Source organism: Chrysemys picta, chromosome 8, assembly GCF_011386835.1.
Source record: "Chrysemys picta bellii isolate R12L10 chromosome 8, ASM1138683v2, whole genome shotgun sequence".
NCBI lineage: Eukaryota > Metazoa > Chordata > Testudines > Emydidae > Chrysemys > Chrysemys picta.
The window spans coordinates 41,898,304-41,911,621 of record NC_088798.1 but is presented as its reverse complement, the minus strand read 5'-3'; the positions used below and the strand labels follow the sequence as shown (position 1 = coordinate 41,911,621).

At 46.3% G+C, this 13,318-nt stretch overlaps 1 protein-coding gene across 11 annotated transcripts in view; it reads right to left on the bottom strand.

Annotated features, from left to right (window-relative positions):
• Positions 1-11,129: 11,129 nt before the first annotated feature.
• Positions 11,130-13,318, bottom strand: part of NTNG1 (netrin G1) — a 305,313-nt gene continuing 303,124 nt past the window's right edge. For all 11 annotated transcript variants that reach the window (XM_065554302.1, XM_065554303.1, XM_065554298.1 and 8 more), the window contains one exon: positions 11,130-12,365. In XM_065554302.1, coding sequence (XP_065410374.1) covers positions 12,139-12,365 — 227 coding nt within the window. In that variant the 3' untranslated portion in view covers positions 11,130-12,138. The remainder of the gene's footprint in view (positions 12,366-13,318) is intronic.

The following is a 13,318-nucleotide window of genomic DNA, read 5'->3' as shown; positions in this document are numbered from 1 at the left end:
AAAGCCTCAGGAAAAGAGAACATCCAATTGGAGCCAGAGGGAAACGATCCTATAGTTGGGATCCTCCTTCCTGATGATGATGTGGTATCTTCTCGCACTGAGGATACTTCTCTGGAGGAGGGAATTCCAGTTATTAGGAAGAGACAGGTATTAGTAGGGGATTCGATCATTGGAAACATAGATAGCTGAGTATCAGAGGGGTAGCCGTGTTAGTCTGAATCTGTAAAAAGCAACAGAGGGTCCTGTGGCACCTTAGAGACTAACAGAAGTAGTTAGTCTTCTGTTAGTCTCTAAGGTGCCACAGGACCCTCTGTTGCTTTTTATAGATAGCTGAGTTTGTGATGACCAGGAGAACCGCATGGTGACTTGCCTGCCTGGTGCAAAGGTTGCAGATCTCTTGAGACATCTAGATAGACTTGTGCGTAGTGTTGGGGAGGAGCTGGTGGTTGTGGTACATGTAGGTACCAATGACATAGGGAAGGATAGGAGAGAGGTCCTGGGGGCCAAATTTAAGCTGCTAGGTAAGAGATTGAAGTCCAGGGGAGGATCTATAAATGGAGATTCCCTATGTCCTAATAAGGAAGAGAGGATGGAAGATGATAAAATACAGGTAAGATCTGATGAGAAACAGTCAAAAGGAAAAGTCCCATTCAGTTACATCATGTAATGGCAGACAGCTAAAAAGTGACAAGTTTTTAAAGTGCTTATATACCAGTGATAGAAGTCTAAATAATAAGATGGGCGAACTAGAGTGCCTTGTATTAAATGAGGATATTTGTAGGGAGCCAGGGTGGCTGCCCTCCGAACCTGAGGGTAAAGGGCCTTTCCCTCAGCCTGAGTGGGCAGGGCCAGCCCAAGCTCGCTCCACCCCCCGGAAGGGGAGGGGTGGAACAGGAAGTATAAAGGGCGGGGCCCTTAGCTCAGTTAGAGCAGCACCAGGGAGGGAGGCAGACGCAGACCGTGGGCTGCTCCCTTCAGACCCTGCTGCCACGCCAGGGGAGGCCCTGGACCAGTGGAGACCTCACCTGGAGGACGGACTGGGGCTGCCAGGACTGCCCGCTGCCGAGTACCCAGAGGAACTGGAGGAGCCGGAGGGGGAGCTGGAGCCGCCAGCAGCCGAGTACCCAGAGGAGCTGGAGGAGCCTGAGCCTGAGGGGGAGCTGGAGCTGCCAACAGCAGACTACCCCGACGCACCGGCGGGACCAGAGGGATTCGGACGAGCAATCGGGTAGGAAGTAGCCCAGGGACAGAGCTGCACAGTGGTGAGTCTGTATTGCGGAAGGACCCTGCTGATCCAGTGGCGGGACCCTCGTCCTGCCACTGTCAGGGCCCTGGGCTGGAACGCAGTGGTGTAGGATGGGCCTGCGTTCCCCTACCCGGCCGAGCCACGCCGGGACCTTTGCCGGCGCTCCCCTGCCTGAGGGGCGCGCTACTGACCTTTGCCGGCGCTCCCCTGCCTGAGGGGCGCGCTACTGACCTTTGCCGGCGCTCCCCTGCCTGAGGGGCGCGCTACTGACCTTTGCCGGCGCTCCCTTGCCTGAGGGGCGCGCTACTGACTTTTGCCGGCGCTCCCTTGCCTGAGGGGCGCGCTACTGACTTTTGCCGGCGCTCCCCTGCCTGAGGGGCGCGCTACTGACCTTTGCCGGCGCCCCCCTGCCTGAGGGGCGCGCTACAGACTCTGGCTGGCGGCCGCCCCGCCGCTAATTCCCCGCTGACGGAGGCATGACCCAGGCCGGCCAGTGACCTCGTAGCTCCCCACCGCCCCCTAGCGCCCCGTCCATCGGGCCCCGGGCAACCCCGCGGCCACCCGGGTGACCCTGCACGGCCGGGGCGCACAGAGGTAGGACCTTGCTTTCGGTGTGGTGAGTACGGCCACCTGCAACGAGACTGTACGGCGATGGAATGCGATTTTGGCCAGGTGTACACCGGGGAGCGCCGGGCCCGCCCGCCGTCCACGGCCAAACTGACGGCCCCCATGAGCATCGCCGGGACACCTGTTGTGGGTCTAATTGATTCGGGCTGTGGGCAGACTCTTGTCCGCCAGTCCCTCCTCCCGGACACCGAGCAGATCATCGGGGAGGTACGGATACAGTGCATACATGGAGATGTGAAACCGTACCCCACGGTGCAGGTCCCTCTCACGGTAGATGGGGCAACTCAGTTAATGAACGTGGCTGTGGCCCCATCCCTTGCCTACCCAATCATCTTGGGCTGGGACTGGCCAGAATTCGTCGAGGTGCTCCGGTCCCTATCTCCGGAAGAGGCTTTTGAGGGAGCCCCCTCTGCGACGGACCCAGGCCCCCGGCGGAGCCCCGACCCCAGCGTTGACCCATCCCTTTCACCCAGGAAGGACGGCCAGGAGACAGGGGCCCCCCCGGTGGACATTAGGGACTTTAGCCGAGACCAAAGGGAGGACCCTACGCTCCGGTTTGCCTATGAACAGCTGGCACGGGTAGAGGGGAAGGTCGTGGAGGCCCAGCACGCGACCCAATGGCCTAGATTTGAACTTGATCAGGATAGTCTCTACCGCGTGGAGCAGGACCCTCAAACTCAAGAGGTCCGGACCCAACTTGTGGTTCCCCGCATTCATCGACGGGCGGTCTTAAAGCTAGCCCATGACATCCCAGCCGCAGGCCATTTAGGACCGGAGAAAACCGCGGCTAGGGTCCTGGCCAAGTTCTTCTGGCCCGGCATCCACCACGAGGTGAAGGATTACTGTGGGTCATGCCCGGACTGCCAACGCGCCGCCCCGGCCGGGGTCCGGACGGCCCCCCTGGTTCCATTGCCAACAGTGGGCGTTCCGTTTGAACGAGTAGCGATGGACCTGGTCGGACCCTTCCCGAAAAGTCAGGCGGGCTACCAGTATATCCTTGTCTTGATGGACTATGCCACCCGCTTCCCTGAGGCTATCCCCTTAACGAGTATCACTGCCCGCACTATCGCGGCAGAGCTCGTGAAGATCTTCGCCAGGGTAGGCCTCCCTCGAGAGTTACTTACTGACCAAGGGACCAACTTCACCTCTAAGTTGTTCCGTCAAGTATGTGCCCTGCTGGGGATTAAGAAACTGCAAGCCTCAGTTTACCATCCCCAGACGGATGGGTTAGTCGAACGTTTTAATCGAACCCTGAAGGGAATGTTGCGATGCTTCCCCACCCAGGATCTCCGTCAGTGGGATCAACTACTTCCCCCTTTACTACTCCCTCACCAAAGGCTCTTAAGCAAAGTAAGCAGTCATGGGATAAAAGGAAAGATTCTCTCATGGATTGGTAACTGGTTAAAAGATAGGAAACAAAGAGTAGGAATAAACGGTCTGTTTTCAGAATGGAGAGGTGTAAATAGTGGTGTCCCCCAGGGGTCTGCACTGGGCCCAGTCCTATTCAACATATTCATAAATGATCTGGAGAAAGGGGTAAATAGTGAGGTGGCAAAATTTTCAGATGATACAAAACTACTCAAGATAGCTAAATCCCAGGCAGACTGCAAAGAGCTACAAAAGGATCTCTCAAAACTGGGTGACTGGGCAGATGAAATTCAATGTTGATAAATGCAAAGTAATGCACATTGAAAAACATAATCCCAACTATACATATAAAATGATGAGATCTAAATTAGCTGTTATCACTCAAGAAAGAGATCTTGGAGTCATTGTGGATAGTTCTCTGAAAACATCCACTCTGTGCAGTTGCAGTCAAAAAAGCAAACAGCATGTTGCGAATCATTAAGAAAGAGATAGATAATAAGACAGAAAATATCATATTGCCTCTATATAAATCCATGGTATGCCCATATCTTGAATACTGCACAGCGGCGGCTCCAGGCACCACTGCTTCAAGCGCGTGCCCGGGGCGGCAAGCGTGCCGGTCCCTGCGAGGGCGGCAGTCAGGCAGCCTTTTGCAGCATGCCTGCGGGAGGTCCGCCAGTCCTGCGGATTCGGCGGCAATTCGGTGGCAGATACGCCAAAGCCGTGGGACTGGTGGATGTTCCACAGGCAAGCTGCTGAATCTGCGGGACCGGGGACCTCCCGTAGGCACGCCGCTGAAGGCAGCTTGCCTGCCATGCTTGGGCTAGCAAAAAAGCTAGAGCCTCCCTGATAGTGCATGCAGATGTGGTCATGCCATCGCAAAAAAGATATATTGGACTTCGAAAAAATTCAGAAAAGGGCAACAAAAATGAGTAGAGTATGAAATGGGTGCCATATGAGGAGAAATTAATAAGACTTGAACTTTTCAGCTTGGAAAAGAGACGACAAAGGGGGGAATATGATAGAGGTCTATAAAATCATGACTGGTGTGGAGAAAGTAAATAAGGGAAGAGGTTGTTTACTCCTTGTAACACAAGAACTAGGGGCCACCAAATGAAATTAATAGGCAGGAGATTTAAAACAAAAAAAAAAGGAAGTATTTCTTCACACAACGCACAGTCAACCTGTGGAAGTCCTTGCCAGAGGATGTTGTGAAGGCCAAGACTATAACAGGGTTCAAAAAGAGCTAGATAAATTCATGGAGGATAGATCCATCAATGGCTATTAGCCAGAATGGGCAGGGATGGTGTCCCTAGCCTCTGTTTGCCAGAAGCTGGGAATGGGTGACAGGGGATGGATCATTTGATGATTACCTGTTCTGTTAATTCCCTCTGGGGCACCTGGCATTGGCCACTGTCAGAAGACAGGATACTGGGCTAGATGGACCTTTGGTCTGACCCAATATGCCAGTTCTTAAGTTTCAGTTAGGAGTAGAAATTGATGACTCAGTCTGGCATTTTCTTTTATACAATCTTGTTTAATTACAAGGATTGTACAAAATCCTGCTTCTCCAAATGCAGGCGGACCCAAAATCAGGGGATAGCATCTTTGCTTGCAGTCCTAAGCCTCTTTAGCCAGCATCTGATCCCAAAGCTCTCTTTATCTTCTCCCAGGGTCATGCTGTGCTTCCAGGCTTCTCCTTGCATTTCTTGAGTCTCTCTGACCCCTCTTCCCCAATGGTTCTGTGTTAGACACACACAACCTTAACCAAAACAACAGCAACCCCCCCCCCCCCCCCCCCCCGCACACACACACACAATCCAAAACTCCTGACTGGTTCACTTACTCCTTTTGTCTGAGATTTGTCCTTAGTTATGCTAAGTAAAGGGTGAATTCACACCCCGTCAATCTCAATGAGGTTTTACCTCAACCCATAAGAAGGTTGAGATAATGGGTATTAGTTTGGGTGAGTCAAACTGACCTTTTTTTTATTTTTACAGCACAGATATGTTAGACATACATAGCTTTCTTGATGCACCTTTAGGAAAATGGTAGTTTTGAGCTGAAACTGTTGTCAGACTCTCAAATGTATAACTTGTTCATTATTTTTATTATTATTTCGTGCATGTTTCTGAGTCTGAGATCAGAACTGAGTCCATAGTTAGTAGAAAGGAAACCTGGAAATTGTTCAGAAATAACTAAGTTTGGATTGTTTTGTCAACTAACATACCTGTGCATAAATTTTGGGTTTAGAGTCACATTACCTCCGACTGTAATCTGAAGCTAAGCAAGGCCAAGTCTGGTCAGCACTTGGATGGGAAAACTTCAAGGAATGTCTATTGGATGCAGAAAATAATAATGGTAATTCAGCAGCAGGCACTATACTCTCTGATCTAGTGGAGAACCATAGCCTCAGTATGGTGGTATTCTAAGTTTCCTCTAAGCTGTGTGACCATGCAGCAGCCTATTAAACGCTGTGCATGTGCTCAGGGCTGCGGTGGGGAGAGATGAATTCTCCCCCATCCCTGGACCTGCTGTGGCACCCCTCCCCAGGCACCGACCCAGCCCGGCCTGGTGCTCCACTTCACATGCACTGCAGCCCAGTGGCCACAGCACTGGCTCGTCTCCGGACCTGCCCCCGCGCTCTTCTCAGACAGTCGGCTGAGGACTCCTCTCTCCACCCCCGTCCTCCATCACTGGCAGGCAGTAGCCGCCGTCCAGCTGTGTACGGGAGGGGGAGGCAGGAGGGGCGGAAAGGAGCCCACAACTGCTGTCACTCCTCCGAGCTGCCGGTGACAGATGGTCTGCCACTTTGGGCTCCCCTGGGGTACAGAGACTAAAGTAGCAGACCATCACTGTCGGCCAGGACTGTAAACGGACCTGCCGTGGCCTGGGGAGTGGTGACCCTCCCCTGGCCCCAGCCCGCAGAGGCGTAGCGAGCACCCTCCGTACCCTCCGATCGGAGGGGGCCACGCAAGGAAGGGGGCCCCTAAAAGTGGCAAAATAAATACCACATTCCAGTTTCTGCATTGTAAGGGGCCCCGCCCGGACATATGTTCAGAGGGGGCCACCGTTCGGAGGGGGCCACGTTCTTTGTTGCTACGGCCCTGCCACCCCAGCCTCCCAGACCTGCTGTAGATGGGGGAGAGGCACCCTAGCCCAGCCCCCCTGGACCAGATGCAGCCCGAGGAGAGGTGCCTATCCCGTGGCCCCAGCCCCGGGGCTGCTGCAGCAGGGAGAGGCACCTCTCCCCCCGAGACCAGGTGCTGCTGTGGGTGGAGAGAGCTGGATGGAGTCCTCTCTCCCCACCGTAGCCCTGGGGCAGTCTGCACCCCAAACCCCTCACTCCCAGATGGAGCCCTCACCCCTTCCTGCACCCCAACCCTCTCTACCTCAGCTCTGACCCTCCTCCCACACGCCTAACCCCTCAGGCCCACCCCTGCCTCATGAATTTTAAATATTGGTGCACATAACAAAAAGTTTCTGCACACGTGTGGGAAAAATTAGAGGGAACACTGGTGGTATTAGTATTACAATTTATGTAGCACTAAAGAAGTGTAATTTTTAGTAAAAGAAGGGCAAGGTTCCTGTGCCAGGAAACTGGAAGGTGTGCTTTTTCAGATAAGATATAAATCAGCAGTCATGACAGTTCCGGACAACTGCTCCTGTACTTCCCCTTCGTGGTCCCTTAAGGGCACCAACTCTAGGCTCTTGGCTCCTCAGCCATCACCTGTCTTGGACTGAGACCAGTGTCTCTCCCTCCTGACCAGTGTTTTTCCAGGCTGCTCAGTTCCATGCTTATACTGTGATGTTCCCAGCAAGCCAAACTGCCTAAACAGCGCTGCATCCGTGCTTTGCTTTCTCTTCCCATGCTTATGAACAATATAATTGCCAGCAATTATGAGTTACCACATAGCCCTTTATAAGCAAGCACATTTATTTTTAAGGTGAAAGCATTACAGAAGTTAGCCAGCGTGTATGTTAGGTGTAGTATACACCATGTTAATAGGTGTTATATGCATGATATTAATTTTATATTCATAAGTGTTGTGAAGTTAATCTAACTGAATGTAGTATTCTCTTCTCACAATTCTGTTCACTCATGTCAAGTATCTCTCAACACTCTGCAAAACTGAAGTCAGCTTTGGAATTAGAAAATAAGAAACTTGTAAAAACAAAGATGCATGAATACTTTGTACCACGTACAGTTAAGGAGTACTTTTATGGCTCATCAACACTTAGACTGTAGTATTCAAAATAAGAGCTGGAAATTTTAGGGAGGTACCTTCACAGACCGGTACCTGGAATGCTTGTTTCCAAAATAAAGATAAGAAAGGTAGAGAACAAGAAGTTAAGGAAGGATTGGGGCCCCCTTTCAACAGAAGGTCCTGTCTGTTTGCTGCATGAGAAAGAAGGTCCTGAGTCAGTTTAGACTCAGGCTCTTTATTCAAAAGTTCTTTTTGTCTGTTGGTCTCTGGAGAATCCAGTTTGAACCAATATATGTGAGCCTGTCCAGGTAGGTGGTGGTACTTCTCTGGAGGTGTACCTAAATACATTTGCCTAATCACACCCTAGTGTTCTTAGTTCCTGGAGGAGCTGTGGTCACCTTCTACCATGGAATTATGTCGAATCCCTGACCCACAATGATACATAAACTTCATACAATAAGTTCTCCCAGAGATATTGCAGGAGATTGCCACATCTTGCCCTTAATGAACTGGATGTAACTACTGTGTTTGACCTACATCCTAGGGAAACCCATTGACTTATTTCCTGGACAGGTTTATTTCTGTGGATGGTGTTTCTGTCATTACTTTTCATAATTTCACATTTCATCCTGGTTTGCAGGCACCTGGACCACCACTGGCAGTGATGCATTAGGGCTGGACAGAATGTGGTTGCTGCCTCTGTCAGCTTCTCTCTGGCCTTCTTCCCGGGAGTCGGCTCCAAGATTTCCCCTGGTGGGCTGGATGTGTCCTGCAAACCATCATTCTCCCCCCTCCCCACCCCTGGTCATCAGCATACTGCAAGTTCACGAGCAGTACTGTTGTCTGATCCTTACTGCTGAGCTGCCTTTCTTTGCATAGATCAAGCATCTGACCTGTCTTCAACTGTTCATAATTCATTCTCTTTGTCTCTCTTTTCTCTCTTCCTTTCCCTAAAAAACTGAGACTTTTCTTTTTGCTTTTCCCTTCCATGGTACTTGCTTTCACTGCTGTTGGGACTTATGGTAATTCACCGAGTCATAGATCCCACACATGCTGACACCCTATATGTCACAGTTCAGGGCAGTGGCACCTATATTCTCCCCTTTATGGTTCCTTGAGGGTGCCAACTCTAGGCTCCTTAGCCATCACCTCTTCTGGGTAGAGACCTGCATCCAGGGATTTTCCAGGCTGAATAGTTCCCTGTCTGCACTGTGGTATTCCCACCAACCCAGACTGGCTAAACAGTCCAACATTTGTGCTTTGCTTTGTCTGCGAAGTCTTACAACAGTGTAATTGCTGACAGTTATGAGTTACCACACAGCCCATTATAAGCAAGCACATTTATTCTGATGGTGAAAGCATTACAGAGAAAACATAAAAAATAATAAAAGTTCCTATATGCATGCTAAAAGCTCATCTGATGTCATCCATCAGTCTTATGCGGCCTTAGTAGGCCAATGTCCTTCCCATCCTTCCCAGGAAGGATTGGGGTATCCTTTGGACAGAAGATATTGTCCAGTTGCTGGATCAGAAAGAAGGCCCTGAGTCAGTCTAAACTCAGATTCTTTACCCCAAAGTCCCCACCACACTGTTGTTAGTTTCTGGAGGAGCTGTGGTGCCCCCTCCCCCATGGAATTACACAGAATCCCTGGCCCACAATGCTACTTCTTAATAGAGGAAGATCTCCCACAGATATTGCAGGAAGTTGCCATCTCTGTCACAATGACTATTTGTGGTCACTAAAAGATCCCATGGCAATTTCAGCAAGATGTCTGTTGTTCTGACCAATTTTCAATATGGGAAATACACTCTGCCTCCCTAAATTCCTCATTGACTTCAATGGAAACAGAGTTAAACCAATACAGAGCAGTGCGGAAATCTCATTGTGTGTATGTGCATTATATAATTATTCATATACTCTGAATATTATAGCAGAATTCACGCTCAAAAATCTTCAGATACTGCAGTTCCTTTACAGTGTGTACAATGGCAAAAATAATGAGGTTTGATGAAAAGGATGATTGAAAAGAAAATTCACTTTCCATTGGATATGTACCTAAAATTGGCATTTTATTAAAAGCAGGCTGACCTATGTGGTGAAATGCAGAAAATGCTATATAAATATATGGAAAGCTATGTATTCCACATAGTTTTAGATGATTGTACCTTCATGAAATTGAAATGCAGATGAGCTGATTAAGATCTGATATTCATTATACTTTAGTATTGTCTAGCAGAGTTCAGTATAATCAGACATGCACAACATGCTTCCTGAGCACTTTCACAAAGCCTTGACTGTATAATGACAGTTAAAGTGCATCTTTTCCAATAATTACATGGTCTGCATTTGGTCTGGGTTAATAAACTTCAAGACAACTTAAATTCCACATTTTAATATTAGAAATCCATTTAATTATAAGTAATCTTCAGATCTGTATGTCACCTATATTTGCATTTATATTCCGCAGTGATTCTGCAATATCATTTTCTGTTTATTGTCTTGAGTATGCGTCTAATATAAATCTACAATTTCACGTAGGCCATGCTGGCACACAGCCAAACCTTTAATTTATCTCACCCTTGTTTTGTAAACTAAAAGAGACTGCTGGTGTGATTAGCAAACATTCCATAGGCGGGGCTGAGGTGGTAGCTTGAACAAATACTACCTGTTTACCTGTATTGTCAATCTCCAGATGAGTTTTTCTAGAAACAAAAACTGTTAAGATATGCTGTTTCCTCATGTAATATTCCTACAAGGTATCTGCCAACAATGGGCTTTTTCCCCACTGGAGGTGGAGAGGCTATCAAAGAAGGTAATTTTCAAATTCACAGTCTGTTCACCACAGGGGAGTAAGTAGCCAAGTAGAATCTATTGCTGTTAGGATTTTTGCCTGTGCTGATTAATTGTTTTCCATTCTAGGCTATCATACTGGTAAAATATTTACATTATGTATGATGAAAATCTGCTAGGAAATGAATCCACACAGTGTTGCTGTCTTTTGATTTTCCTTGTCTCTGCAATAGCCATGGTTTTGGTTTATTTGTACTTTTCTCTCTATCCTTTGCTGTCACACTCAGTAATTGGCCTAATAAAAGGTAGAAACAAGAATTTATTACACCTTGAGCAATACTTAAAACAAACTTTTATTTGCTGGAACAGCACTTTTTATCTACTTGCTGCTGTATATTTTGACACTCCCTCTAAATACTAAATCTGACTTTATTAAAAGTTGAATCACTGCACTTTTTTTTCTGTGTGTAGGGGGTTGTCACTGCTTTTGCAGTTTCTGAGGCAGACTAATATTTCTATATAGATAAACATTTCATTTTAATGAAGCTTTAGGAGACACATTTAAGCAGGGGCTATATCGACTTCATTACTGTCAATCCACAAAAGTTGCATGATTTAAAGAAAATATTCTTTAATACTTTTGTAAATTACCCTTGGAATAATTCTGGCGATGATTAAGGTGAATACAGATTTAGTGTTTTTATAACATTTTCCTCAAACAAAAGGTATCTTTTTATTCAGAGTGGTTTGATAGAGAAGAAAACAGACTTCATTGTGAACTAAATTCTGACGCCGAATTTGTATTTCATCCATATAGCAGACAGTAAAAGGATCAAGGAAAATAATTTTTAAAAATTGTCTTAAGAAATTGCAATACAAATTCCTGAAATTGTTTGTTTATGCAGGAATTTTTATTTTTTTTTATCTTCCAGTGTTAAAGCAACAAGAAAACATTTAGAACGTCCTTTGGTGGAATCTTATTACACTTGTTATATATGTAAACTGATATTCTTTGATGCCAGCACGTTGCCCATACAGAGAAATCTCTGCACAATTAAATGAAAGGAGAAAAGAAAAAAAAAGATTAAATAAAAAGTAATTTTTCTTATCCGATTAGAATTAAATACATTAATAAATTGTCTGGTAACACAAATTGTCAATAATACAAAAAATCTACATTGTACATTATTTCAAGAAAAATAACTTCATTTGAATACAAAAGGATAAATACACTTTTTGTCCTATAGCCACTCTTGTACAGTAGATGAACACAGCATCTTACTGATGCGGTGCTGCTAAAATATACAAGGATATGACTGTCTCGAGTTTTATTGAGGGGGGCTGTTACACATGTGCATCACTAACATCAGACAAAGAAACCTTTCAACCAACAAGGGTTACAGAGCAACGTTCACTAAAGCACAGGTTGGAAGGGATTTAGGGACTGAAGCAGGCCAATATGGCAGCTTTAACAGATTTCCTTATACCCACAATGCACTGACAGCAAAGAATGCCTCTATTTGGTTGGTCCACACACTGGGCAGAGGTACAGTAGCGCACCATATCAAAGTGGCAAATGTTTTTTATTTTCCATTTTGGGGGCTTGTCAAAGCCTTTTCAATCCTGTGTACTCTTTGCAGCTGGCATTGTTGTTTGTAGTAATAGACTTGGCAGCTGCCAACTTGTCTTGAGTCAGAAATTAACAGTCGTTTGACTCAGAGTGCTGTCCACAATTGATTAATATGGCTTAGTTCAGTTGGGCCTTCTTAGTTTATACGTGGTTTTATTCTTTTTCTTTTTTAAAATTTTAGTAGCAAATGCTTGGGGTTTTTTTTTTTTTTTTTGTGGCACATTCCTTCTGAAGCAGTCTGAACGTGATGCCATCAACCAGACGGAGCCTAGAATATGAAAAGCCCAGTTACTCCTAGTAGAGCAGTCAGCGGTAATAGAGGGCCATGTGATACTGCCATGTTGCCGGAGTTTTGGCTGCAACCTCCTGGATCCCTTTCACACTTCAGCTTCTCACACAAAATGCCAGTGTAGGCTGGAGGGCACTGGCATCGCATGTTTTTGAGGCATGTTCCTCCATTCTGGCATTGCAGTAGTTCTTTGTCACATACATTTGCTACAGGACAAGGGGAAAAAATAGAAGAAGAGCAGAATAAGCTTAAGTTCATTTGTTACAGAAAGCTTTGAACTTACATTTTTTTTCTCCTTAGAGATGTAAATAGATATGTGATTCCAGTTTCCCAACAATTGCAGTTTACAATTTTTGATCATTTAGCTATTTTCCCATACATTTTTCTTGCTTTAATCTTAGAGTATATGAGCTTCCATTTCAGACAACTGAATACTACGTTACTTAATATCTACTGTTTGTCAGTGTCTTTACTATTATTGAACTGGAATGCTTGGTGAGTGCCTTATTTGAAAGGACATTGTGTATGCTAGCATCACAGAGCTCCTGAAAAACATTAATGGCAATTAAAAATGCAACACAATGAGGTGAAATGAATAGAACTGTATGATAAATCTGACCCTGATACGGAGTGACTTTTATGTATTAATGTTCTGGAAGATCAACAAAAAGCAGTAGGGGATATGGCATGGGAAAGTCAGCATGCTCTATGGGTATTAAACTACGTTAGTTTAAATTCACACACCGTGTCAATGTGAGAACAGAGAGAATGGGCACCATTTTCATTAAAAACCTACTTATTTCTTCTTAATTGTGTCTGGTGCTTAGGTACCAGGGCGAGACACAATTTAGAAATACCTAAGATAGCTACTGGAGAAAGGGTCACTAGACTTTTGCTTTCCATTATTTAAACAAAACTGGATTGAAACATTCCCCTATAAGGGGGTGTACAGGCACACCGTGCTATTGTCTCACTATACATTCTAGATTATATTATAGAGTAGAATATGCTATAAATTATATTCCCATTTTAATGGAATATTTTCATAGCTTCAAAAGCCAGAAGGGACCATTGTGATCACCAAGTCGGACCTCCTGTATAATACAGACCATAGAACTTCCTCCAAATAATTCCTAGAGCAGATCTTTGTTTATTTTAG